Genomic DNA, 25,422 nt, shown 5'->3' with positions numbered 1-25,422 from the left:
AGAATATGGGTTTTTGGCGAGCTAGACTAAGATGCATTTTCTCTGTAATCAGTCGATAAGTTTGTTTTCAGTTTTGAGAACCGAGATGTTGTCGGTCGGTGTGAGTCAGGCGCCTTTAGGTAGGGGTCTGATCTTCTGAACAGGAATTGGTTTGCTATATTACGTGTTATCAGTTGTGGGTCCAAGGCGTCAATGGACTTGAAACTTACGCAACGGCCGCAGGCTGAACAGCATCTACTGTATCTTTCTTGTCGGTGCTGTATAGGATATGGAGCTTCTCCGTGACGGAAATATCTGCTATTTCCTTAATCCGTGGCGAGACATCAGATTTTCGTGCCTTTTCTGCGGTAGCTCTTCGATTCCAGCAGGAAAACTAAATCTGGTCAGAACGATAGCGAGACGAAAACCAACTAAATACTCCGCTCTTGCTGCTGGGTTTCCTGTTCCTCTTCGTTAGGCACAGATTCTTCCCTGTCCCAGTCAAGAAAAGCCTGCAAGGAGAGGGAAATACCGGGAGGTGACTCATCGCAGTCCCCCGGAGGGCCTATGCCTGCCGTTTGTCTCGGTCAAAGACCTTTTTGGTTCATCGTCATCTCCATACTCGTGCTCCATTGCATCAAGCTGTTGGCTAAAACCAAACAATAATCAGCCATAGTTACTTAAATGCCACGCTACACCGATTAACCTACCTCCTCGTAGTACCAGTAATTTCATCGTCATCAGCCTCGATCCCCGGCCCCCTCGCAAAGTCCCCGAGCACGAGAACATTTCCTCGTTCATCAACATCTCCACAACGCGCCATAACAAGTATGCGTATTCCTGCCTGCAGGGATCCTTGATCGATTTACGGAGACTCCTATAGGTGCTTCCTCGCTCAAGGCTGATGGTTTTCACTGTGGTTAGGACGCGTACTTCAGGAGCATTTCCACAGCAATGGAAGACGAAGATGTGTAGGTACAGAGGAAATCGTTGATTGAGAACGGATCCAAACTAGAGATTAAGCTGTTGATGAGGAAAAGGGGGAAGTGCTAGTTGGAAAACTGAAACGGCTACCATGAATAAGGTTCTCGTTATATTAGTTTCCATCCAAGAGGCGGCCCAAAGGCAGCCATAAAAAAGGAGTCGAAACGAACCAAAGCGAGTCGAATGAGAGTGCACCGTGACAGTATGATTAAAGAGACACTATACCAGACAAATCTCCTGTTATCGCAGGTCGGCGGTAGTGCAAGAAGACGAGGAGCGGCGGCTGGGAGGAGGGAAATCACAAAATGGTGTACGAAAATGGGTCCACACGCATGACAGGGGAATATTCAGCATTGTTGCAAGTGCTTAAACCAAATATAAGTATTGCAGCTAATTTTCAAGCTTTCATGACGCGTCGTTCAGTATCATCGTCGCGGCAACGAGCGCGTAGTCCTAAGAAACCCGACAGTGGCTGTGCAATTCGGGAGGCCGGCTGTGCCGGTGCCAAACATGCACAATCTCTTCTTTCAACAACCATCATGCCGTCTATGTCCCTTCCTCGACCCCCGATCCATCTTTGAGATTAACGATATTCTTCTTGGCCTTGCCTTTGCAACCTGTCTTGAGCGCAGACCTAGCCATTTGCGCTGCCCGAGATGAAGATGCCAGTTCGGTTGAGTCTGGTGGCTGAAGCTGAAGGCCGAGCCAGGTAGCGACGCATAGCCCTGCTCATTGACGCGGACGGCCTAGCCCCGGATGGATGGAAGTCTCAAGGTAAGACATGCGATTTAACTATGTTGAGCCTCAAACTGAGTCACTGTCCTTATAGCATGAGCTGCTTGAGCGCGATCTGGTGCGAGGATTTATAGAAATTGAAGAAGGATACGGTACGCCGGTTGCCCAAAGTCAATTCTTCTTTCTGCTGAAATTTACATAGCTCCCTCTGTGCAAGGCCGATGTTACCTGAAATGCAGAAGATGTCCGAACCGCAAGCCATAGCTACCTATTCTCCGATGACACCCGTTACGAAGATTCTACTCTCAATCCATGCAGCTGGCTCGATCCCATTCCGATGAAAGCCAACCTTTCTCCTTGGCAGGTCGTACCGATATGGCAAAAGGAGGAATGCTTGCGCTAACGTGTTACCAGCTAGCTCAGGTGAGTAAATTTCCGTCGAATCCATACTTGAGAAGTCTCTCATACAGTGACAGCAGCAAATAATGAGGAAATCTCTACAGTGGCCATCTCCCTATCAGGACGTTCTTTTCCGTCTACAGCGGATATCGTTATTGCATCCTCGATGTGATACTGGGTACGCGTCTTCCTCGTTACATATGTATTCCTTGGTTCATTAATAAAGGACAATACAGGTACTCTTACGTTTCTCTAGATGGTACTGGCACCGGGTCTACAGAAGACTATGCCTGGGAACGCTCAGTCCTCACCTGCCGGTGACACAGGCAAAGGGGTCTCGAAAGACCCGGAGGTCGTAAAAGGATTTCATTTCGTGAGCAGTGCGTTTGCTTCCAGGTTATGATTGTGTTAGTCTGAAACTATAACAGGTGAATTATCATCGTCTGCATCGAGGACTAAGGGTTGAGGACTCAGCGACGGATAACAAGGACTGATTATCCTGGTCGTGTTGACATGGTTCCGCGCCTTTTCGGGGTATGCTTTTCTTTCATTAGGCTGGGTCGTCCACTGAGCGGATTATCTAGGATTGTGGATTGTCGTTCGAGATGTGCCAGTGCAATGAGTGTCTTGAATACAGGGAAGGCAGGGGTCATCGTTAGGAGGAAACCAGGTACGCCTGTCGCGTAAAGAGGTGTGTCTTGCTTACCGAACTTTATCCAGAATTCCGTCGCTTCCGTCTTATTGGTAGAATGTGCAAATATACCCTGCATTGCGATCGGCTACGTGCATTTCTCCTGTCATTTCGGCAAGCGCAACATGAAGATAGGTGCGATCCAGGAGGCCTCATGTTGGTGTCGTGTCTTGAAGACTGGGTCCAAAGCAACGCTGCAGATGCAGACGGCTCAGCAGAAAGGTAGTAAGAAAACGAAACATGACACACCTGAGCTCCGAAGACTATCATATCCTCAAGACAACATTCCGACAGCGTATCCTTCACGTCTGATTGGGATGCCGAAGTGCCATCCTGCGCCGAACATGTAACTAGAAGATAAACGAGCGACGGGAGAATGTGCGCTCACGGTGCTCAGTTGACCGGCGTGGCAGGTTGGTTGAAACGGAGCTCGTGGTAAGGCATCCGGGGACGGGCAGTTATCGGAATCAACGAATGCCGACCGACAACCGAGTCGGGATTCCGGGATTCCGGGCCGCAAGCTAATTGTGTCCTTGCTCAGCCATATTTCCTAGCTAAGTTTTCGTCAACAATCGCTGTGTAATCAATGGTGTACCAATTTCTAGCCTGTAAGGTGTCCTAATTCTAACAGCTCTGTCTAGATCCCATATTACGGATGTGCTAGTGGCCCTTCAGCGCCGTACCAACGCTGTACCATACATACGTTTAGCCCCAATATTGACTCTTGCTGTTATCTGGGTTTTGAAGGCTCCTATATCTGAGTGTATTATCTCAATCATACAACGTTTGACGAATTACTATGGCGCGGTATAGATGTCCTCTCTTACTGATTTTTGCTCTTTCAAAGGATGAATATCTCGAGGATGGGACGGGACATCCTTCGGGTGAAGTCTTGGAGTATGTATTCCGGTCACTTCGTTTATTTACTATCGATGCTTACTACGAACAGTGCCCATGTTAGTTTTATAAGGACATACATAACTCTTTTAGTCCGCCGCGTATTCCTTGTCTTCCGGTATTATCCGACTTCGAAAAATAAACCGACCGCGGCACCAGTACTTTTCTTTCTCTCTTGTCTCCTTCACGATGATAAGAGACATGGTTTCTCTCGATGATGATGAAGGTCTGGATTGATAACCCACAACACGCTACGTTCTGGGCGAAGACACGAAGTACGCTTAAGACTACTTAGGACTATACCACTACTCATCGATATGCTATTATACTTTGCGACTCTATGGAAGGTATAACTCTAGGGTGTGTGGTACTGGTTGTCGACTGTCGACCATTTGTACTTCTCTTGGAGGATCCTCTGACGTCAGTCGCAGAAAAACTAGGAGCAAACATCGTACTGTACTTGGAGCTCGTTAACTGGGAAATGAACAGCTTGTAACTATAGATCTCGGAACAACGTCATACGAATAATACAGAAGGAGGAATGCACAGAAAATACGATGCTTTAAGGTCCTTTCGAGAGCCTGAACAACATTCTTCTGCTTCCCGACTCACCGCCATTGGACTCGACTTGCATCATGCAAGTATAGAACCCCCTGTTGGATCAGCATAGAGATATGTCACCGTATTCCCCAACTCCAAGGACCTCAAGCATCTCTCTTTCACTATCGTCCGCCATGCGAAACACTGACCGTTTCTTAAACTTGCCCTCCTGCATTTCTCCAATGACCCAATGGCTGTATCCTTTGCTGGCTAGGAGTGTATAAGAGCCATCCGGTATTGGATATCCATGGTCAGCGATGATCTCCAGAGGACAGGATCTCCTAGTTGAAGTGCCCTTTTCGATAATCAGCTCTCCCTGTCGAGGGCCACCTTTTGATTCTTTGGCAAGTCCCCGTACTTCGTCAGAGTTGATAACGTTGGAATAACACACGCAGTCGTCATCAGTTTCGTCCTTCCGAAAAATCCGTGCTCCTAATTCGTCATGACGCAGGGGCATTTCTGTCATCACCTGCTCCCATGAAGGTTGCCAATGTTTCTTTCCATTCCCAGGTTTAGGGTATAGGAAGAGCAGCTCCGCTCGAGACTTGAATGACATGGCATTGATGAGGGCCAGCCAAGCGTCTTCTTCCGATTGTGTGGTGTCATATGTCGGGATAGCCACTGTGTCAACAAGGTACGCTAAACCTGCGATTCTATCCCTAGGATTTGTTGACACCCGTTTCTGCATCTCTGACAGAAAGCCTACTGCTGAGTCCCAGTGAAAATTCCGTCGAGCCGGTTTGAGCCAAATCAAGCTGCAGAAATTACCATATAGCGTAGTCGAGCCGGATCAAGCGGCGTCATACAAGAAGGCTTTGAACTCCAAACCTTCGCCTCTTCCATTCGCACATCCAAGAATTATCAGAGTAGAATCTCTCTGAATCCGATGATTGACTGAAACGCGCCGAATATCGTGAGCCAAAATTGGCAACTTAAACTTAAACTTAAAGTCAACGGTTCCGTCCACGTGCATGTTATCCAGTGACGTGATTAACGCCTCTCTCTTTTCTACCACCACCATACCCATCGTGTTCGAGCTTGTTCGCCGTCCTCGTTGTCGCTCTACACCCAGATCCTGTATTATCTTGGGATGTGGCTTCGTACTTGCTTTCGTAGCCTCTTACTGTTGGTCTCTCACTGGGCAGCACATGCGAAGACCTGCAGATACGATGCTACAGACTGAAACTGCCGCGCAAGGTGGATATATGCGCCTTGTTTGGACACCCGCATTAGCAATACGTCCTCAGAAGACTGGTTTGAGCTGCAGGATATCTGGATATCTTTGAGGTACGTCTCATTGCGCTCTTGTATGTTTTCTTTTTTCATGTTTAGCATGTGTACAGTCGCTCCATAAGCCGTCTAGGCATCGCTATGGGTGTAGCCATGGTATGTTCTATTCCATATATGCGTGTATTTCTGAGCTCGCTAAGCCAAATCTTATACAGGTCTCGCTTGCCACCATTCCAGCTGGCTTCGACTTCGTGAGTAGCCCTTGAATCATCTTTTCCGTCATTGTAGACTGATTTAACATTTTCTAGTGCAGTCTATTTCGATACTTTTATCTTCACGTTGCGAAATGCGGTTGGGGTATCCGAGCAGGGCAGGGCTAGCCGTGGGCAGAACGGAAAGGGTTATGCTACTCAGCGTATGTAGTAGCGATGTGGTTCTATACATATTAATAGCAAAGAAATCGAGCCCTACGAAGCCTAACGGAACCCTATGGTAACGACATACCGAGCTCGAAACAGCTCGATTTGAGCTGGTAAACGGTTCACATTTCGAAGCCATGGCGAGCGGAATAGAGCCCCAGCGATCATTCCCCTGGGCTTGATTTGGCTCAGTGTGGCTCGACCGACTTTTCACTGGGGCTGAGTTATCACTCCGCAGCTGCTGCAACGACGCAAGTTGTTCGTCGAACCTCCTCCGTATGTCCGCTTCCATAGTGGCATCGCCCGTCACCCCGGCAATGACCATTTGTGCCTTGGTTTCCTGCAGCGTCCATGCTCGGTTGAACCAGCATCGATCACTCTCAAAGTACCCTAGCTGAATCTTCAGAGCTTCAGCGGCCGACCAAGCCCGTTGAAATAGCACCCCACAGGTGAAGTAGAATACACCCATCCGATCGTTGGCACATCCACCTTCCACTCCTCTGCACGCAGATGCTCCCCCCGTCCGCCGGCCTGCCTTAAACATAGGACGTCCAACCATACATACTCCGCTCTCATGCTCAACATTTCGATGCGGATCAGATTAAGGTCGGCATCGTTCGGCATGGGCACCGGCCATTCGCGTCCGTTTATAGGGGTCCACACATCCACGCGATCAACCTCATCCATCCATGCATGGGACATTGCTACCAACTTCTCATAGGTCACCCAGTACGGCAATACCCGATTAGCGTACAGATCCCAAATGCGCCGGGGAGGTGTCTTTGCCCTAGTGCCAGACCCATCACTTGAGAAGCTCCAATCATCAATCCCTTCTTCGCGCAACTTCTGGCCCCTCTCCTCCCGGGTACGTAATTTTTCATCGATGGTGGTGATATCGTACCAAAAGGGGCGCAAAAAACCAAAGACTGTGCCAAAGTCGTATCCTTGTGTAACATAGGAATCAAGAAGAGGTTGTAAGATTATTGGGTCTAGAGTGTATGACGTGCCCAGTACATTGTTGAGCTTCTCCAATAATCCGACGACGCCGATGTCGATGCAGGGAGTGTCGGCAAGACTCGATGATATGACAGGCTTCTTGCCAGTGTACGACCGTTGCTTTAGCACTGGAATACTTGATTCCTCGATTCCAGTCTCAGCGAAGGCGGAGAGAGTGACCTCCGGGAGCTTCTCATAATGCTCTACCAGCTTGTACTGAAATATGTTAACTATCGCCCTTCTGTTTACATTTTGGCGTGCTTACATATTCCTCGTACTCCAACATCGCTCGATAAGCAGATAGTTGTTCTGGTGCCCCTGTTCATGGAAGAATGAGGGTATGAAGCAAAAAAAGAGCGCAACAACACATACAAAACATCATGGCATCCCCAGATACATCCACCATCCAAGGCGGGCGATGAATTTTCGGTTCTATTGGCATGGTGGTAAGAAGCAAGGATATAGAATGGGAATCACGTTCTGACCGCGCTTAAAAAGCATCACCCGACGCCAGGAGCCGTAATGCCAAATGATAAACATCTCAGGGCAATAAGCCACATAGCCGCTCACTCGAGAATAACCTTCCTCGTGAGTTCAATCTAGGCAGTTACACCTTCAGTGCACAGGCTAACACGTATTTCAATACCTTTATATCGAGTAGATTTGATACTGAAAAATCGCGAGATGTGGATTCTTCCAAAATTATATATGTCTGTTAGGCGTGCGAAACAAGGTTGTCGTACATTTAGGACTCTGACATGCGTACATCGGGACCACAGCCTACAATTCTTTTGTCCCAGTATATTGATAGGCGCCGTCTGAATCCACAATTGGGAGCCAGACCAACTTTCAGATTTTAACTCTAGAAAGTCGCCGTCATACCTTGCACGGAAATTCAGACAGAAATTTCCGACGCCCAGTAATACCGAAGACAGGAAGAATGTACATGGCAGGCAGTTCCGCATGCAAGTAGCGCCCAAAATGCCTTCTTCGTTATCAATTGCGCCATATGGACTGGTTAGTACCAAAGTGGAACTTTGCAAGGCGCCTATTCTGTCTCGGTTGAGCTCTCTTATTCGAATTGGTGCCGATAGCTCATCCGAGGCGAGCACCCACTTCTTGTGAACCCGAAGCTCTAGCACGTTTAAGTACTGCACCGAGAGGTGGGATATCCAACAAGAAAGGACCGAGGTTGAACGTTGAAGGACGGCGTGATCACTATTATGACTGGCTAGCTGAATTCTGGATCAATGGAGGTAATCCACACAATCGTGATCGGGGAGGAGTGCCGGTTCAGACCCAGGTTTGAGGCTTCCAGTGCTGCTGATGGAGTGAGCAACGGCGAGGGTTTACAAGATCATAGACCCAGCCCTACGTTTCCATACGTAACTGCATCTGCGAGTTCAGGACATATAACCCTATCGAAGAGCAGATACAGACCTCATATTCCCCTGGATTTATAGAGAAATGCACAAGCGCGGGATCTGTCAATGAGTGACCTGTAAAGAGCAATCGTTGAGATAGTGGAATGTCGATATCAGGGGACAAAGAAAGGTAAGATAAGGGACACGGCATACTCTGACGACAACGAGGCTCGATAGGTTCTTCTCACCGCAAGTCCAGAAGATCTTTATCAAGGCGCGGGGACTATCGATGCTGCGCCAACTGTAAACACATGGCAGATTGTGAAATCACGTTCTAGATTTGAATCCGAACCTACCAGAATTGAGATCCAAGCTATTAGTTAAGCAGAGGAGATGACATGGAAGAAAAAGCTGCGAAGAAGGGATGTGGGAATGCCGTGGCCTCCACTAGCACAGATCGCAGTGCGCAAATGATTTCTTCTCATATCGCATCGCATCACATACATGGCCTGCGAATTGCTATCGAGTTCGGCACAAAAGAGGTCTGATATTTGAGATTTGTAAACTATCAAAGAGGTAGGCGGATTGAAAACGTACAGTGGACCCGTCCTCAGCCATCGTGTCATAATAGTCCACACTACTTTCCATGATCTTACACGCATGACTCGCACCATACCAGGCTCTCCTCCTCCGAGCCGTCGTGGAATGGATGCTTATCAGGGATCGAAAGGCGATCGGCGAGCGCTACGAAATCGATGGAAACGGAAACTGACTAATGTGAAATTCTTGCAGTTAGCCCGGCTCAGGAGATTTAACAACGCTGAAGGAGGGCACGGTGAATTCTGCGTTCGCGTTTGCGTGTGCGAACTTGACAAAGATGCGTTCGTGCGTAATAATACTTCTATGTACTTTAGCTATAAAATAGACAGAATGTAACAGTATAACGTACTCGTAAAAGATCTCAGCACCGTACTTTGATGCCAACAAGGTCTCATCCCATAGAAGGACACTCTCCCCGACTAAGTGTGAACCCACCTGATCACTCATGTGGATATTCCCTCCGGAAAACATGTCTTGAGGGCTTCCAGGGATATTGGACTATGTTAGAGGTATGAAAATAGTATGAGAAATATAAACAGATCGGAGGAAAGAGAACCAGTTCAAGGGGTCTCAGCTAAATCTTGGTAGGTTTCCGCAAATTATAGTGAGATATATATAGCAGAAATCCATTGGAGAATCTCTCTTAAGCTTGGAGAATGTAGCCGAGCACATATGAAGTGCAACGGCAGAAGCTACGACAGTTCAACTCGAGTTCAACGCAGCCTAACGCAAACGTGACATGCCGTCACAACCATCGTCACATTTGCGTTCTCGTTTGCGTTTTGTCTCGAACGCATGCGTTACTTTGGGCAACGCATGCGTTTATTACAACGACGCTCGCGTTCGATTTATTAACGCATGCGTGACTTATTTTTGAGTTGCGTAAGTGAGTTGCGTCGATTCGAGAGGTGCACACGAGTTTTTCGGTTTACCAAAAGTCCAAAAAATGCAAGGGTTCACAACTATTTCAACGCGAAATGATACTGAAGTAGGAGGATTATATTCTAAGATATGTAACAATTAAAATCCATGCCTTTATGGCTTTCCAAGAGAGTCTCACACTGTTCTAAGTCATAGAAACCTGCCAATACATGTCCAGGAAATACATCAAAAGTAGGTAAGTGCGCCATGTAAATACACATGATAGTATTATTCTTGAAGGTAGAGTAGCCATTAGCAGGTAACGCATGTGAACGCATCGAAGGAACGCAAACGCATCCGAGTTGAACGCATTCAAACGCAGTTGAACGCATGCACGCAAGGGTCGAACGCAGAATTCTCTTCGCCCCGCTGAAGGACATTATCGGTTTCTTGCAGAGGCTTTAGGTAGATCAGTTTTGTTCTTGATTGCCAGGATAGTGCAATATTATGGGAAATGACGAGGTAAACGCGTGGTTAGGGGAAGCCCGAGAAAGGATCAGTACCGTCGGAGGATTGGGATTGTAGAAGTGGGTACTGGCGCAGGGCCGCACTTGCCCAGGAAAGGATGTTCTGGCCGGTCTGTTTATGGAATTGTTAGCAAGAGCAACACGACTGAGAGCAGCGAGTCATTGAAAAGAATAAATATTCAGATGTGCGGTGTTATTCTCGTCTCTTTGCGTGCAATCCAGGGGGCTGCATAATGGTGTCTTGACGACTGATTCCTGGCAACACTGCAGCTGCAGGCGACTGAACGGAAATGTGGTAAACAAACAATACATGACATACCTAAGCGCCCAAGACTATCTTCTTAAGATAACATTCCAACGGTGTATCCAAGTTGACGTCCGTTGGAAGGACAAGTTCGCTATAGTGTCGGCCTGTGCCGAACATGTAATTAGATGATAAGCGAGCTACGATAAAACGCAAGCTCACGGTACTCATTTGACTGACACTGGTTTACTCGAATGATGAATCGGACCTTGTAGTAAGGCAAGAAAGGCATCAGCACAAATCCGGGAGCTATCAACGTGAATCCGGCATCCCGGACCGCACACTAATCGCTTCCGGACTGTCATCAAACTGCTGGCTCTTTCTTACGCGATGATAATCCAGCTCATGGCATTTTCGATTCTGGGATTATTTTCTCCGTCCTATATTCTTTCTCCCTTTCCGATAAAGTCTTTCATAGCAGCTTCAGCAACGGTCGCTATCTAATCAATGGTACGCCCATTTCGAGCACGAAAAGCGTTCTCATTCCAACTACGCTTTCTAGTTCACATATTCCAGATGTGCTAGTGGATCTTCAACACCATACCGAACCTACCGATGCTTTACCATAATTTCAGCATGAATATTGAATTATACTGCTATCTCGCTACAGAAGGCGCCGATATCTGATCGTCATAGAACGTTTGAGGAAGGAATTGCTAACACGTGGTGCGAATGTCCTCTCACTTTCTGCTACCGATATACTAACGTGTAGCTCTCTCAGATGATGAATACCTCGAGGTAGACACCAAGGAGAGGGACGTCGTTCTGAACGTCGAGTAAAGTCTCAAATTCTACAACACGGAATTATCGGGGAACGTAAAATATTCAAGGTATGTCTTCTGATAACTTTGATTATTTACCATTGATGCTGACTACGAACAGTTCTCACATTAGTTTTATACTGCCATACATAATCCTTTCTTTCCCAGACACATGTTTCTCGTCTTCCGGTATTATTCGACTACCAACCTCTGGACACTCTTGTTTCTCACTCTTTCCCCAGACAGTGGTAAGAATCATGGTTTCTCTTCCGTATACTATCTCAATACAATGGTGGACAGATCGTGCTGAAGTCCGCTTGCTGTTAATAGCTCACCGATATATCAATGTGGACCTTACTGTTCATCATCGTCTCCAGACCCATCTTGACGTTGCGGCGTATGCATTTGGAACTTCGAAAGGTGCCCCAGGAGATGGATCGAAGAAGCTCGAAAGGGATCAGAAGTGAGCTTGAAGAAGCGCTTGCTCCTGCCGGCGACCCTTCTGCTCCTTTGATCCCATTGCCTAAGTTCAAATTACCGGAATAGCCTCACAGCGACATCATTTACCAGGGGCAAAGAAGCGACGAAGTCGACTGCGCATTTCTACGCCACGCTTCTATCACTGCGTAATGATGAATACGATGGATAGATAACCGATAACCTAGTACCTTTCATCGCATCTCCTCTGTATCAGGATATTAATATTTCCTTGAAGCAGGAAGCATAGCCCGTCTGGCTCGTTCTGTTTCCCAGGTACCTATTCCTGTCATCCCCGTTGGCCATCTTTTGTCTTGGCTCTTGGGGCTATTCTTTTTCTGTCTTCTCCCGCAGTTGTGGGAACGTCGTTACGCCTTCACACCAATGTGTGCACCGTGTTGTTTACACAATTAACTGGCATTTATCTGAAAAGCCTGGTTCCCTCGTAGAGGAAGTCAAGCCCCGCAATCGAGTAGGAAATTGTTAGAAATGGAACACCAAAAAACGGCGTCTTGATCGCAGGCAGTGGGCAGTGCTGTCGATCTGTACGTTCATCTCACGCTCCTATTTTGGGTGGTGATCTAAGTGTCATTAAATTTACCGCTACTTCGCTTTCATTTCGTTAATGATTCTGACTGCCCTGGTAGATATCGTCTCATCTTCTCAGTCATTAGGAAAGAGCCTCCTTGGCACAAACGCCACATCAATCAGTTCGGCTTTTCCGTGGCACAGATTTAAACCGATACAAGTGCGACTTGGTCTTCCAGCATCTTTCACCGACCCCAGCACTGGCTTTCAGTAACTTCGTCGGAAAAGTGCTCTCCGTTCTAGGTTTCGTCTTGTATCTATCCAGACAAGTAAGCGGTATCTTCCGTAGCGATCACACACTTAACCGACCTTCAATTTTGATAGCCTGTTCTCCCGGTCTGTAGCACCTCCCGTACTTGCGTTACACCTTTCCGAGTCAATCACATCTATCTCCCTCCAGTCAGAATTTTTACCTGCGTTCCTCCGTCATCTTGACTTGGCCATTGGGCGCAAACAAATCAAGCGCATTCTTCCAAGCCTTTCTGATCCTGCTCGTTGCTTAGCCCCGAATAAAAATAGCTTTTGCCACACATAGTTGAATCACGCCAGCTTGAGAGTACGCGAAATTTTATTGACGGCCCCGTTTGACGATCAAATTATTGCAGCTCGACAGCAGCGCGAGAAGACTAGGAGCGGCGAGGGGGAACTGATACAAAAATGGTGGCTGAGAACGTGACGGGCAGTGGTTCAGCATTGTAGAAACTAAATATGAGTATTACAGTTGCCATCACGCTCAGACGACGCGTCGTTCAGCACCATCGTCGCGTCAATGAGTGCGTAGTCCTAAGAGGACCGATGGTGGCTGTGCAATTCACGGCCGCCAAGCCGGTGCCGGCGGCAAATATCCACAATCTTTTCTTCCAACGGCCACCATGTCGCCCGTCTCCCGTCCTCGACTCACGAGCTACCACTTCAATTCACGATACTCCTCTCCACCTTATAATCGTGGTCCATCCTGAGAGGGAGGAGCCTGTCTATTCGCGCTGCCCAAGATGAAGATGGTCGCTGACCCAAGGTACGGACGCAAAATTATCTTGCTTATCAACGGTCTAACCCTAGAGGTTGAAGGTACGTTCGCAAATCGGCTAAGTTGATTCTTGAACTGAGTGAATGTTGCTAGGTGAATACCAATAACGCGAGTCGCATCTGGTAGAATCTGGTGAAAGGATGTATACGAGAGCAAGCAGTACGTGGTATGTCGGACGTCCCAGATTTTTTTTTTCTGCTTTCAACTGATATTCATACAGCGTTTTATATCACGGTCAGACCTTTACCTTGAGCTGAAACGCAGAGGACATGTGAACGGCCAATTATGACCGCGCAAGCCACAAGCTACAAAGATTCTGCTCCCAATCCATGCAGCTAGGCTCGAGTGCATTCTGCTGGAAGGTACCTATTATCTGTGCCAGCCCTACTCAGAAAAATGGGAAAAGACCATGAATGGCCTGCTAGATAGCTCGGGTGAGTGAATTTCTGTACTTGAAAAGTCTCTCTCTCACAAGGTAGTAGAAGTTAATAACGCGGATGGCTTCGTAGCAACGACTTTGAGTCAGTACGCTGGTATCTGTCTATAACAGATATTGTATTCCCGGTCTCGATGCGATATCCGGTACGCATCTTTTTCGTTGTATCTGTATTCTTTGACTCATTTATGAAGGACAATACAGATTATCCTACGTTTCTCGATTGTATGACACCAGGCCTACAGAAGGCTATCACTGGGAACGCTCAGTCCCACCTGCCGGTGACGAAAAGGTAAAGGGTTTCAAATGCCCCGGAGGTTGTAAAAAGATTTCACTTTGTCGTCAGTACACCCCGCCTCATTAATCGTGCTATTCTGGAATGTCATAGGTGAATTATTATTGTCTTCATCGAGGCCTGAAGTTTCGTTGCGATGGATAACAAGGGCTGGCAGCGTTCTCACAGCTATGCGCATTTTCAAGGTATGTCTTTGTTTCAATATGCTGGGATGTTCGCTGGGAGGTTTATCTAGGATCATGGATCCGCTCTTTGCGCCGTGCCACCATAACCACGGCAGCCGAGACATCGAAGATAGATAGCGAGAGGTATTCAGTTGCCTTATGCTAACTAGCCTCGGTGAGGGAGTTTCCGATGAATCGTCTTTGTAAACTATCTCATAGCGGAAATCAGCAATAATTGTCGCGGCCAGCTTCAGAAGATGCCATGAGACCAGTTGCAATTGTCATTGGCGTACGGTGGCCAGTATAAGAAGTACGTGTATTACTGGTCTTGGGTTAGTTTACAGAGGATTGTACGGATGTCTCCTCGCTTGGGGTTGATATAGCTTCCATCACCATTCTTTGTATCCATGCATTCTGAGAACTATTACGTGCAATGAAATTTAACATTGGTCTGTTTTGCCACCGTTCCAGTGATTGACTATTGTTGCAGATGCTTTAATGAAAGTTCAACATTATAGTTATTCATCCTCCTTATATGACGCGTCTTTCTGCGTCATCGTCGCGTCAATGAGCGCGTAGTCCTAATGAGAGCTGACGGTGGCTGTGCAACTCACGAGGGCCGGTGCCGGCCAAGGACAAACATTCACAATCTTTCCATTCAACGGCCACCATCTCGCTCTTTTCGCTTCTTCAACCCACAACCTACCCTTCCAATTCACGCTTCTCGACCTTGTCCTTGTGGACCGTCTTGAATGGGAGGAGCCGGGATATTCGCGTTGCCTGGGATGAAAGAGGCTGGGAAGAGGCTGGCGAGTCAGATAGCGATGCGGGATGATACTGTTCGTTGACGCCTGATTTTGGAAGGAAGGCCCGAGGTATGGTTTGCCATTCAGCTGTACTGAGCCTCGAACTGAATGATTTCCCTTAGGTGCATACCAATAACGCGAGTTGCTCGAGCGCAATCTGGTGAAAAGATGGAAGGATTTATAGGTCCAAACAGGTTGTGGTACGCCCTTCATCCAAGGTTAATTCTTCTGCTTACTGAGCTCGTATAGCGTTCTCCACATGAGGCCGATTGTTGTGCCTTATAGGCAGAGGATGTCGGCGCCGCCTACGACTACTATGTGATGCCACATGTTAAGAAGATTCTGCTCCGATTTCCATGCCGCTACGCTCGAATGGAAGGCGCCTGCTCTTTGTGCCAGCCTGTACTGAGAACGTTGACCAATGTGCTGCTAACTAGCTCGGGTGCGTGAACTTTCATCGAATCCTACTCGAAGAGTCCCTCACACGGTAATAGTAGCAAATAATGTTCACAGCAACGGCATCCTGTAACTATGCCAGTGTCCATCGCTATTCCGACCTCGATGTGATATGCAATACGCGTCATTCCTGTATTCTTTCGTTAGGACAATCCAGGCATCACCGCAGGTGCTATTACTGTTGGCTGTTTGTTCCACGAATGAAGCGTTTCTGCGACCTCACCAAACGACGGTTTTCAAGTGCCGCACCAAGCGACATAGGGAACTTCCGAGGTGAGTCTTCGAGGTGTCCGTTTTTCTCTCAATACCGATGTTCTTGTGTAGTAACGGTTTAGCCGCCTGTGTATAGCCTCTTGCGGTTCCGGCATCAATTTCCATCATCCTCTACGTATCATGGAAACCCAAGTTTCTCTAATGATTGCCATCAACGAAGGATGCTTCGATAATTGCCGCATACACCCAGCTGGACGCCCTTACGCCTGTGCGATATCCCATTACGCCAGGAAGCATATTCCGAAGAGAGATGTAGGTTCTCGTGACAGCAATACTACTGCGTATGTCCGTCCGTTCCACTCATTCCCGTAAATCTTTCTAATGCCACTCTGGCGATCAATAGATTACCGGAACGCGCTCCGTTTCATTTAAGTCACAAATCTGATTCCCCTCCAGCCTGCGGATCTATACTTGCCTTGAAGTGTTCGTTCCGACTTGATTCATCTGCAACGTGCCGCAGAAAAACTCATTCTCCCCAGCCTGCAGTGATATTATTGTCAGAGAGCAGCAATCCTTTCTCAGAAAATGCGGGCCCTGAAGAACATCATAGCGTTTATTAGCTCCCGAAGCAAGCTTCTGTGCGTGGGTGTGAGAGAGCACTGAATGTGGTGCCTATATGCGCTCTGTCTTGTCACTGATCATCTTCGATAGGTAATGCCCGTGTTTCCCTTCATCAAGCGTCGAAGACGGCCCATTTTTCACTTCACCTCCCCTCGATCCCAATGTACAGGATATGGGATATCACAGGTACTTACTCCCACCCCTCGTGCGATCCTTACACGAATCTGACTTTCACAGTACTCCGAAGCGAGGGCCTTCATGCAGTTCGGTGAGAGAACCCCTGGAGGCCTATCGTTAACATCGAGGATGGGCGTTCGTCCAACATACATGAAGTACGGTTCGGGCCCGATGGGCAGAATCCTGACCAGAAGGCGTCGAGGTTCCGATTGTAAGCGACCTTTCTTTGAACATGACTTGACGTTGACTGTCATTAGATATGAGGAAAATTCGCCTGTGATTATGATCAAGGCGTGGTATTGACCCATGGCGAGGAAGAGCAAGAAGAAATTATTTGGAAGTGCTACGTACTCGCTGGTCGAGCTTGATGCTCAGATACATAGGACGTGCTATCACACTTTAACCACTCATTCCTAATCACACAACTTTAGAAATCGATGTCCCTCGTGTCCCTCAACGTTGTTGGAATTACTGTGGCTGTACGAGCCGTCGGAATCAACCGGCTCCGAACCCGTTACGTACCGTACCCGCAGTTTTCTTTTCTTTACCGTTTACCACCATGTCGACATACTAGGTATAAACGAGTTGCTCATTTTCGTTCCCTCCCGTGCTCGAATCTCAACAAACGTAACAACATGAACACGAACACATCCTCATCACCTATCGTATTCCTGGCAAAATCTATTCCAGGACCCCCTTTGTTCAATGAACCCGGTTCCTAAATAAGAATGATCTATTCCTGTCCGGCGCCTGTCCATCATCGACATCCCACATGCTTTCTTTCTCCCCATCCCTAACCCTATCCTCCCACAGCTTTAACACCGCCGTCTTCACCATCACCCTCGATTCCCAATTCGCTGTGTCCTCCCCCGCCCGACTGACTGTGGCCGCCTGTGCCACAACCTCAGACCTCGCCTTGTCTGCGACATCTCGTTCATCATCCGATACCAGTTCGGCCTTACCTCCACGCTCACGCAGAGGTCCCTCGACCTCTTCGGGACATACTTCTTCTTTGTGTTCTCGGCAAGGATACCGATGATTTGCCTGATGGTGTCTTTGGTGTGGTTGTTGGTGTTTTTGGGGATTATGGCGTGTGTGGTTAGTGTGGATGTGGTGCTGTTGGTGGGGGTGTTTATTGGGCTGGGGATGTGTTATGGATATCGGGGTCTTTTCCGAACTGAGCATGAGTCAACATATGCCTGCTCTCGGCCTTCTCGGCCTTGACCTCGGCCTACCGGTATTTTCTCTATTCTTCTTGCTGATACTAGAATACTACGGAACATTGTATAATTATAATGACTCAATTCCTTACTAGTAGCATATAAATATTGTCTTTACCATTGTATTAGAATCTTAAGCTACTTTTACTCATCTTCGAAGTCCACTTAACTGTGTGAACTAAGCATCTCTGATCGGTTACGCCAAGCGCTTGCCAATCAATTGCTTCCCGACTACGCCTAGCGCTTTTCGGAAACCCTGTTAGTTACGCCTAGCGCTTGCTGACGCCCCGTTAACTACGCCTAGCGCTTGTTAGCACCCTTACGGATCCCTCTTGGTGGTTGGAACTCAGCTTACGGATATCCTCGCTCACGACTTGGGTTTTACTCGAGTACTCATTACTTTGTGTATTAGCTCGAAATACCTTGGTTCTTAACAGGAGGACGGCGGAGATGTGGGTATGGGTGGGGTGTTAGTGCGCGAGGAGGATAGGGTTGTTTCGCATAGTATATACTGCATCCTTTCCTGTAGATAAGTAATTTATAGAGATGTATCTAATACAAGCAGATCCCGGAATACACACATTTTTTGCTTTCTATGACGGATGTTATTGTGCGACTGCCATCGAGAGTAAGCAGGATACATGCGCCAAATTTCAAATTTCACCGCTACCAAGCTAGATAGTAGTTTGTTGTACAAGTCGTTGACACTCGGCACTACCTGGAGACTCCATCATGTTCGTGCATGAATGTTCCATCGTTGACGGGTTTTCGAGGGTCTTAGAGCAAGTGTCGGGTTCAAATCGCCGTCAGGATCTCGGTCCTTCGAACAGCACTATGATGAGCATTGGATGAGTTGATCTGGAAACCAGTGCCAATCTCCGACATCCGTTCTGCTGTTGCCGTAGACAGCCTTGCGTGAAGCGAACAACTTTCATCATTGACGTTCTTGTCAGGAAATCAATGAAGCACTGTCGAAAATAAGCAGACTAAGGAATCTGTTCATTCGGCTCCTTTGAATGTGTCGAAATCACATCTGTTTCAATCCTTCATTGCATTTTGACATGCCGAAGTTAGCACCTGCCAAGAGTGATGTTCTTTCAATTCCCAACATCCTGATTGGATCGATATGGTGAAACCCCTGGAATGATGATCCACATCAAATGCTGTGGTCCAGGTATGCATGTGTTATAAACGGGCATACAGCTTTCTCTCCTCTCGCTTAACAACCACCATCCATTTCTCCACGGTACTTCCCTTTCACTGTGACCCGTTCATTGCATTCCTTGTATTTGAATCTTTCCATATCACTTATTCATTCAGCTAACGTTCGACAAAGGATCTCACATTCTCAAGCTCGTGAAAGTAATCATCTGCCTGACGTTTTGGTATTTATCTTTAACATATTTGCCACTCAACAACCTAACTTATATGCAGAACTCGAGTAGCGACAACAAATTTCTCGGGCTCTGTTCCTTCCGTCAATATAGAAAAGGTTCGTCCTGATTTTTCACATGTCGTCTTCCAGCGTAATGCCTCACAAAGTCCTTCGAAGCATTGCCATGAACCGAATTTTTATGCCCATTCCTTTTCTCCTTTTCACCTCTCATGCCTATGGAGAACCTATATCTCCCGAGGATGACCAAGGCATGCCTGCATCTTCGAAAGATCAACGAACAGTTTTGAATATCATATGGAGCTGTCTCGCAACAATATTCGCATGTACTTGGCTTGCCATACACCCGAACATCCCAGGTCGTAACATCACGACTAAGGGAGCAATTTACTGCGCTATTGAACGCATGAGACTTATGATTGCTGCAATTTTTGCACCGGAGGTGATTGTTGCATGGGCTACAGCACAGTTTATGGTTGCTTGGAAGGTGCGTCACGGTGGGTATTTCATATATTCAGAAGCTGTCCAGATTTACAGTGGAGATCAACAGGAGAGAAAATCTCTATTGCATCAGTGATCCATGCTTGGAGAGAGAAATCAGATGAATCAAAGCCAACACTTGCTCATGGATTTTTTCTCAGCATGGGGGGGTTCTACTACACCCATATGCCGGAATCAGTCTACGAAGACTTGTTGAATCGTACCACGGATTCGGACTCTCTACTCCTATCCGACTGCAGTTGGGAAACTGAGAATATCAGAGGAGTCATTGTCGGTCTCCGCCAGCTCAAATCCCACCCAGGGCTGGCCAAGACCCTGGTAACAATCAGTGCAGAGACCATAGAGGACAAAAGCAAAGGCGACGCACTTTCAAAAACTATATCTATCCTCCAAATATCCTGGTTCATCGTGCAATGCATCGCTCGAGGCGTTCAGGGTCTCCCGATCACGCTCCTTGAAATGGCAGCACTTGCATTTGCTTGCCTCAGTATCATGACTTACTGCTTGTGGTGGCATAAACCACTCAATGTTAGTTATCATATATCTTTGGATCCGTTGAACTCAAGTGAACTCATGCGAACATTGGCAACAAAAAGTCATAAAAAATCTGCTTCCCCAATGGCTTCCTCGGGCGATTATTCAATAGGTGGGGTAATAAATGCATTGACATGGGTTTGCTGGGTGGTTGCAGATTTTTTCTTTTTCTTAGAGGAAGAAGCACATCGCAACATTGGAGAAGGCGCCTGTCCACTTTCCTCAGGTACCTCCAATGATAGCCCGATACGCCTTATGGTCGGGATTTGTGTAGGATCATTATTCGGGGCCTTCCATTGCATGGCTTGGTCATCCTACTTTCCATCCCACACCGAAATGGTACTGTGGCGATTTTCGTCTGTGGCAGTCATGATTGGAGTCCTAACAGCCGTTTCTGCTTTCATTGTCCGGGGGTCTTGTCCCAAGTGGATGTTGAAGCTACGACGTCTACTTCCATATTGGTGGATGGACTCTTCTATCTGGGGGACCGTTTGGAAGCCCTGTTCGTTTTCATTATCAGCTGTTGGCGGCATCATATACATCGTTGGGCGGATTATACTGATCGTCCTCGCTTTTACACAGCTACGTTCACTACCACAGCTAGCCTTTCATACAGTACAATGGACGAATTACATACCTCACATATAGTTTCGGTTACTTTGCACTTTCCATATTCCACGTCCTGATGATTTCCTTCGTTATAAAGTAGTATTTAAATCTCCTCCTTTGGATCCTCCTGCTTTATTTAGGTAGTGCATATTCTATCTTGACGCCGGTAACGACGTTGTTATAGATTCCTCATCTCCGGCATTCACGACTTTCGGTTATTCAACGGCCGAGCTTACCTCTCCGGGTAGTACCAGCTCCCGTTCAATTTTCCATAAGCCTTCCAATCAACCGGACCAAGAGCAATCCTTTATTCAACTCCGAGACGGACGTCTTCCACGTGCAGTATGCGTGGGTTCAGTAATAGAGAGTGGACAAACTTCCTGTCAAAGTTGTGGTGCGGAAAAGAAGGTTTAGTGATGCGACTTGGTGCCTCCGTAGTTGCGAGACCCTAGTACAATGTACCAATAGCGTATCCATGCTTCGCATATCCTGTCGACTGGCACACTGGCAGAAGCAGGTACCACGGAAACGTCAGGTGCGTACAATGATGAGAATGCGTCAAACTTCGTAGAAAGGCGATGAAAACTTCTCCGTCCATGCCAGCGCCGCTGAAGTACGCGTACAGAATCGCAGTGAAAGCTGTCAACCCCAAGGGAAGCAGCACCTATGAAATCCTCCGTAAATGACAGACGACTCCTGTACTTGTTATACTGACCATAGTACACCAATGACAATTCAGATAGTGTAACGACGTCTTCTCAAACTGGCCGCAATATTGATTACTGTTCTCCGTTATGATATGATTCAAATCAGAGATTCATCGAAAGTTCACTCACAAGTGCAAACGCATAGCCCTCTATGCCTATTTTCGTTGTAGAAGACGAGATACTCGCAGATGATGATAGATTTGCACACGAGGTACTGGGAAAGGGAGTGAATGAACAGGTTCTGCATCCTCCACCGCAGTCGCATTATAAGTAACATCTAGAATGCGAAAATGCGGGTACTACGGAATACGTTGTACCAGAGAAATCTCGTACTATTGAGGCTGGATGGCAGCACGAGAAAACGAGGAGCAGCAGCTCAGAGGGGGAAGTAAAAACAATGACAGCCAAGAAAGGGTCTGTCCCCATGAATACATGATGGGTGTGTTGGGATTTGGCAATCTGGCATCATGCCGAAGTTGCTTATTAAGGTAGAAGTCTTAGGAAAAGCATGGAATATTCTAGTAAAAGTACATTTAGTATAAAAGTAGGTACTTTAGGGTAGATCCTCATGCGTTTGCAGAGCTCAGCCAAGCGCAGTACTATTGGCTTGCTACGGCGCATGTGACACTGGGAACGAACCGATACCCCGTTTTCCAACAGGGTGGAAGTTCAGTATCGCGGCAGGTGCTTAAATGAAATATGTATAGTTCAGTTAGTCTTCACGTTTAAATGACACGTCATTCACCTTCGTCGTCATGTCAATGAGCGCGTAGTCGATTCACCCCATAGTGGCTGTGCAACTCAGAAGGGCCGCCGGGCCGGTGCCGGCCAAGGAAAAACATCCACAATCTTTTCATTCAACGGCCACCGTGTCGCGCGTCTCCCGTCCTCGACTCACGATCCGCCCCTCCAATTTATGACAATCTTATCGGCTCTTGTAATCGTGGCCCATTTTGAGTGGAAAGAGCTTGGTTATTCGCATGGACTGGGACGATGGATGGTGGGAAGGGACACAACTCAGGACTGAAGGCTGGCGACCATGTCAGATAGCGACGGAGAGTTGTGCTGCTCCTCGGTGCTTTACCGTGGGAAGGATCAATGTACGACTTGCCATTCGATTATGCTGAGCCTCGAACTGAGGAATTTCCTTTAGGTGTATACCGATTCAGTGGATCACTCTGGTAGAAGGATGCATACAGGTTCAAGAATGATGTGGTATGGCCGTCACACCAAGGTCGGAATTCTCCTGTTTACTGGACTTGTATAGTGTTCTCCGTGCAAGGCCGGCAAACACAGAAGATGTGTGAGCCACGAATTATGACTGCTCATGACCATTCTGTGATGCCACAAGCTACGAAGGTTCTGCTCACAATCCATGCTGCTACGCTCTACCGCATTCCTCTGGAAGGCAGGAAAAGGCGATTAATGTTCTGCTAGCTAGCTCGGGTGAATGGGTTTCCGTGCTTGGAAAGTCTCTCTCACAAGGTAATATAGTCAATAAATCTGTCAGCTTCTTACTAACGACTTCCCTTCAGCCTCGATTTGATTTCCGGTACGCGTCTTTTTCGTTATATCTCTTTTATCCGTATTCTTTGGCTTATTTACGAAGGACAATGCAGGTGATCTCACGATTATACTGGCCCTAGATCTACGTAAGACTACGCCTGGGAATGCTCAGTCCTCACCCGCCAGTCACACAAAGGTGAACGTCCCGGAGGTCATGCAAGGATTTCATTTTGTCGCCGATACGCCCCTGCATCCTTGACCACGCTATTTTGAAATGTCACAGCGACTAACCATCGTCCACATCGAAGCTTAAAGTTATATTGGGATAACTATCGAGGACCGAGTATCATCGTGGCAATCTCATGGCTATGCGCCCTTCCCAGGTATGGCTTTCTTCCAATATCCTGGGTCGTCCACTGAACGCTTTATCCAGAACCTTGGATCTTTTCTCAAGATCTACCACAATTGTGAGTGGCTTGAATGCGGAAAAAGGAGCAGCCATCATTAGATGGAAATGAGGTACGCCCATTGTTGAGATTCGAGCACGGGAGGGAACGAAAATGAGCAACTCGTTTATACCTAGTATGTCGACATGGTGGTAAACGGTAAAGAAAAGAAAACTGCGGGTACGGTACGTAACGGGTTCGGAGCCGGTTGATTCCGACGGCTCGTACAGCCACAGTAATTCCAACACCCATTGTTCAAGAAAACGTCTCGCCATCACTGAATTTCTCATCAGCAGAATCAGACTGTACATTGCGATCAGCTACGGCAAGTCTTCCCGTCATCCTGCTCGCTCCTCGATATTCATTGTATCTGCAGCTGCAACTATCTCGTCCTCTACAGTGAAGATAAGCATAGAGGGCTATGCGCGCGCGCTGCAGAGGAAGTTTTCGACGAACTTCTGATTTAAGTCATCTCACAACGCAAAACAGCTATCGTCGCAGGAGGATGCCGTAACATCAGGCGAATTGTCGTTTGCGTACCACGGACAGTATAATATTACAAGTACGTGTATTACGGCATTGTGGGGGTCTTCTGTCCATTTACGAAGATTGTCTAGGTGCTCCTTGGTTGGGGTTAATAACTTTCACCGCGGTTCAGTACGCACACGTTAGGATTGCTGCTACTGCAGCGGACGAAGATTGTATAGAAGCTCATTGCCCTGCCACGTTCCGTGGTACCGGCTTCTGCGCAAAAGCCGAAGGGACACGCATGATGGTACAGTATTTCAGTTTGCTTTTAGTATTATCTGCCGAACTCACACGCTACTTCACTCCAGCTAAGTCGCGGGTATCACGGATAGGGAAGAATGCATCTACTGGCAAGACAGACCACTGAAGGGGTACGTTACTCCTGTTAACATGCTCGTCTCCGTCGTTCACCTTGCATTCTGTGAAGGAATCCTTGCTGCTTGCAAGCACGTACACCAGCTTCTCGCACTTACGGACCCCCAAGTCCTTCATCTGGACCCATGAATGTAGATCGGCAACTACTACCCAATCTCACAGAGATGGAGACAAATTCTCCTCCCCCTTTCTCGAGCTCGAATATATACCCCTACAGGAATGTCTTTCCCCTTCATACACAAAAAGCGAACGTTTCGACCGGAACCTGCACTCAATGCGACCAGACAACGATCGACCATATCAAGACTACTGGTCGAATATTTTCTGCACAGGGAGCCGGACGTATAATTAGGTGTCGAGTCAAGACCATCGCATGAGCATTCTTTCCCGCACTCCGAACTTTGACGAATTCTGTATTACGGACCCGGGAATCCTGCACGCGGAAGACGTCCATTCTCATAATTGGGAGGAAGTTGAAGGGGGTACCTGTCTGGCCTCTTCACCGTAGCTGGAGCCGGAGCTAGTGGACGAGGACGACTTTGCTGGCCTGCGGGATTCGTCTCGGAAAAATGCGAGAATTGCGATATTGAGTGTGATGCGATTTGGCGCTGTTATGCTTGAGTACACGGCGCGCCGCCCCATCGTGTCTGAAGCTCATCATCTATGTCACCAGGCTTCTTCAATTCTCATCAGCGTTGCGTTGTGATGGTACTGACTCACTCTCTTCGGCACTACAACTACTATATGTTCCATGCCCAGCACCAACAAGGCTGACGTGCAAGGTGCGCGTCAAGAGCAAGCATCTATGCTAATGCATGCCGTGTTTCGTGCTCTGCTCATGCTTCCTCTGGCTCTCCAAATATCAAATCACACTCGCTTCTCATTATACAGCCTGACGCGGACGAGTCCATGACCGGTGCTGGCGAATTTCGGATTCTGTTGGGATGAGAGTGAAACTCAGTAAGAGGCTCAAACGGTTCATACGGTTGCTTTTAC

At 47.5% G+C, this 25,422-nt stretch overlaps 9 protein-coding genes across 9 annotated transcripts; 4 read left to right on the top strand and 5 right to left on the bottom strand.

Annotated features, from left to right (window-relative positions):
- Window positions 1-4,346: 4,346 nt before the first annotated feature.
- On the bottom strand, window positions 4,347-4,973 carry EV420DRAFT_1650578 (uncharacterized protein; the record flags this gene model as incomplete). Its single annotated transcript, XM_060478473.1, has 1 exon — window positions 4,347-4,973. The coding sequence occupies one exon, from the start codon at window positions 4,971-4,973 to the stop codon at window positions 4,347-4,349; it is 627 nt and encodes a 208-aa protein (XP_060323514.1).
- A 481-nt stretch (window positions 4,974-5,454) lies between these two features.
- On the top strand, window positions 5,455-6,044 carry EV420DRAFT_1769282 (uncharacterized protein; the record flags this gene model as incomplete). The annotated part of the gene is made up of 4 exons (XM_060481019.1): window positions 5,455-5,482; window positions 5,533-5,572; window positions 5,629-5,766; window positions 5,824-6,044. 4 exons carry the CDS (start codon window positions 5,455-5,457, stop codon window positions 5,936-5,938), a joined length of 321 nt encoding a protein of 106 aa, XP_060323513.1. The 3' UTR covers window positions 5,939-6,044.
- Window positions 6,045-6,336: 292 nt separating this feature from the next.
- On the bottom strand, window positions 6,337-7,216 carry EV420DRAFT_1582073 (uncharacterized protein; the record flags this gene model as incomplete). The annotated part of the gene is given in 2 exon segments (XM_060474689.1): window positions 6,337-7,160; window positions 7,180-7,216. 2 exon segments carry the CDS (start codon window positions 7,214-7,216, stop codon window positions 6,337-6,339), a joined length of 861 nt encoding a protein of 286 aa, XP_060323512.1.
- A 459-nt stretch (window positions 7,217-7,675) lies between these two features.
- EV420DRAFT_1752751 (uncharacterized protein) lies at window positions 7,676-9,587 on the bottom strand (the record flags this gene model as incomplete). Its single annotated transcript, XM_060480420.1, has 9 exons — window positions 9,330-9,587; window positions 9,068-9,208; window positions 8,892-9,038; window positions 8,799-8,813; window positions 8,651-8,667; window positions 8,543-8,595; window positions 8,371-8,429; window positions 7,813-8,081; window positions 7,676-7,748 (listed from the first exon to the last, which is right to left on the bottom strand). The coding sequence occupies exons 1-9, from the start codon at window positions 9,363-9,365 to the stop codon at window positions 7,676-7,678; spliced, it is 810 nt and encodes a 269-aa protein (XP_060323511.1). The 5' UTR covers window positions 9,366-9,587.
- Window positions 9,588-9,898: 311 nt separating this feature from the next.
- EV420DRAFT_1582071 (uncharacterized protein) lies at window positions 9,899-10,186 on the bottom strand (the record flags this gene model as incomplete). Its single annotated transcript, XM_060474688.1, has 1 exon — window positions 9,899-10,186. A coding segment is annotated over one exon (288 nt), but the record flags the coding sequence as incomplete, so codon positions are not given.
- A 1,333-nt stretch (window positions 10,187-11,519) lies between these two features.
- EV420DRAFT_1650575 (uncharacterized protein) lies at window positions 11,520-11,814 on the top strand (the record flags this gene model as incomplete). Its single annotated transcript, XM_060478472.1, has 2 exons — window positions 11,520-11,595; window positions 11,648-11,814. The coding sequence occupies 2 exons, from the start codon at window positions 11,520-11,522 to the stop codon at window positions 11,812-11,814; spliced, it is 243 nt and encodes an 80-aa protein (XP_060323509.1).
- A 7,239-nt stretch (window positions 11,815-19,053) lies between these two features.
- Window positions 19,054-21,079, top strand: EV420DRAFT_1582048 (uncharacterized protein). Its single transcript, XM_060474687.1, has 5 exons — window positions 19,054-19,112; window positions 19,164-19,212; window positions 19,262-19,319; window positions 19,370-19,717; window positions 19,771-21,079. Exons 4-5 carry the CDS (start codon window positions 19,387-19,389, stop codon window positions 20,901-20,903), a joined length of 1,464 nt encoding a protein of 487 aa, XP_060323508.1. The 5' UTR covers window positions 19,054-19,112; window positions 19,164-19,212; window positions 19,262-19,319; window positions 19,370-19,386; the 3' UTR covers window positions 20,904-21,079.
- On the bottom strand, window positions 21,080-22,005 carry EV420DRAFT_1752747 (uncharacterized protein). Its single transcript, XM_060480419.1, has 3 exons — window positions 21,905-22,005; window positions 21,701-21,785; window positions 21,080-21,528 (listed from the first exon to the last, which is right to left on the bottom strand). The coding sequence occupies exons 1-3, from the start codon at window positions 21,995-21,997 to the stop codon at window positions 21,275-21,277; spliced, it is 432 nt and encodes a 143-aa protein (XP_060323507.1). The 5' UTR covers window positions 21,998-22,005; the 3' UTR covers window positions 21,080-21,274.
- A 605-nt stretch (window positions 22,006-22,610) lies between these two features.
- Window positions 22,611-24,418, top strand: EV420DRAFT_1486010 (uncharacterized protein; the record flags this gene model as incomplete). The annotated part of the gene is made up of 9 exons (XM_060470336.1): window positions 22,611-22,671; window positions 22,839-22,874; window positions 22,931-23,056; window positions 23,191-23,273; window positions 23,461-23,544; window positions 23,570-23,596; window positions 23,661-23,708; window positions 24,013-24,085; window positions 24,141-24,418. The coding sequence occupies 9 exons, from the start codon at window positions 22,611-22,613 to the stop codon at window positions 24,416-24,418; spliced, it is 816 nt and encodes a 271-aa protein (XP_060323506.1).
- Between the last annotated feature and the right edge of the window lie 1,004 nt (window positions 24,419-25,422).

Source organism: Desarmillaria tabescens, assembly GCF_030435595.1.
Source record: "Desarmillaria tabescens strain CCBAS 213 chromosome Unknown EV420scaffold_78, whole genome shotgun sequence".
In the NCBI taxonomy this organism is placed as follows: domain Eukaryota; kingdom Fungi; phylum Basidiomycota; class Agaricomycetes; order Agaricales; family Physalacriaceae; genus Desarmillaria; species Desarmillaria tabescens.
The sequence above is the reverse complement of the archived record's forward strand: the minus strand, read 5'-3'. Positions and strand labels throughout refer to the sequence as shown.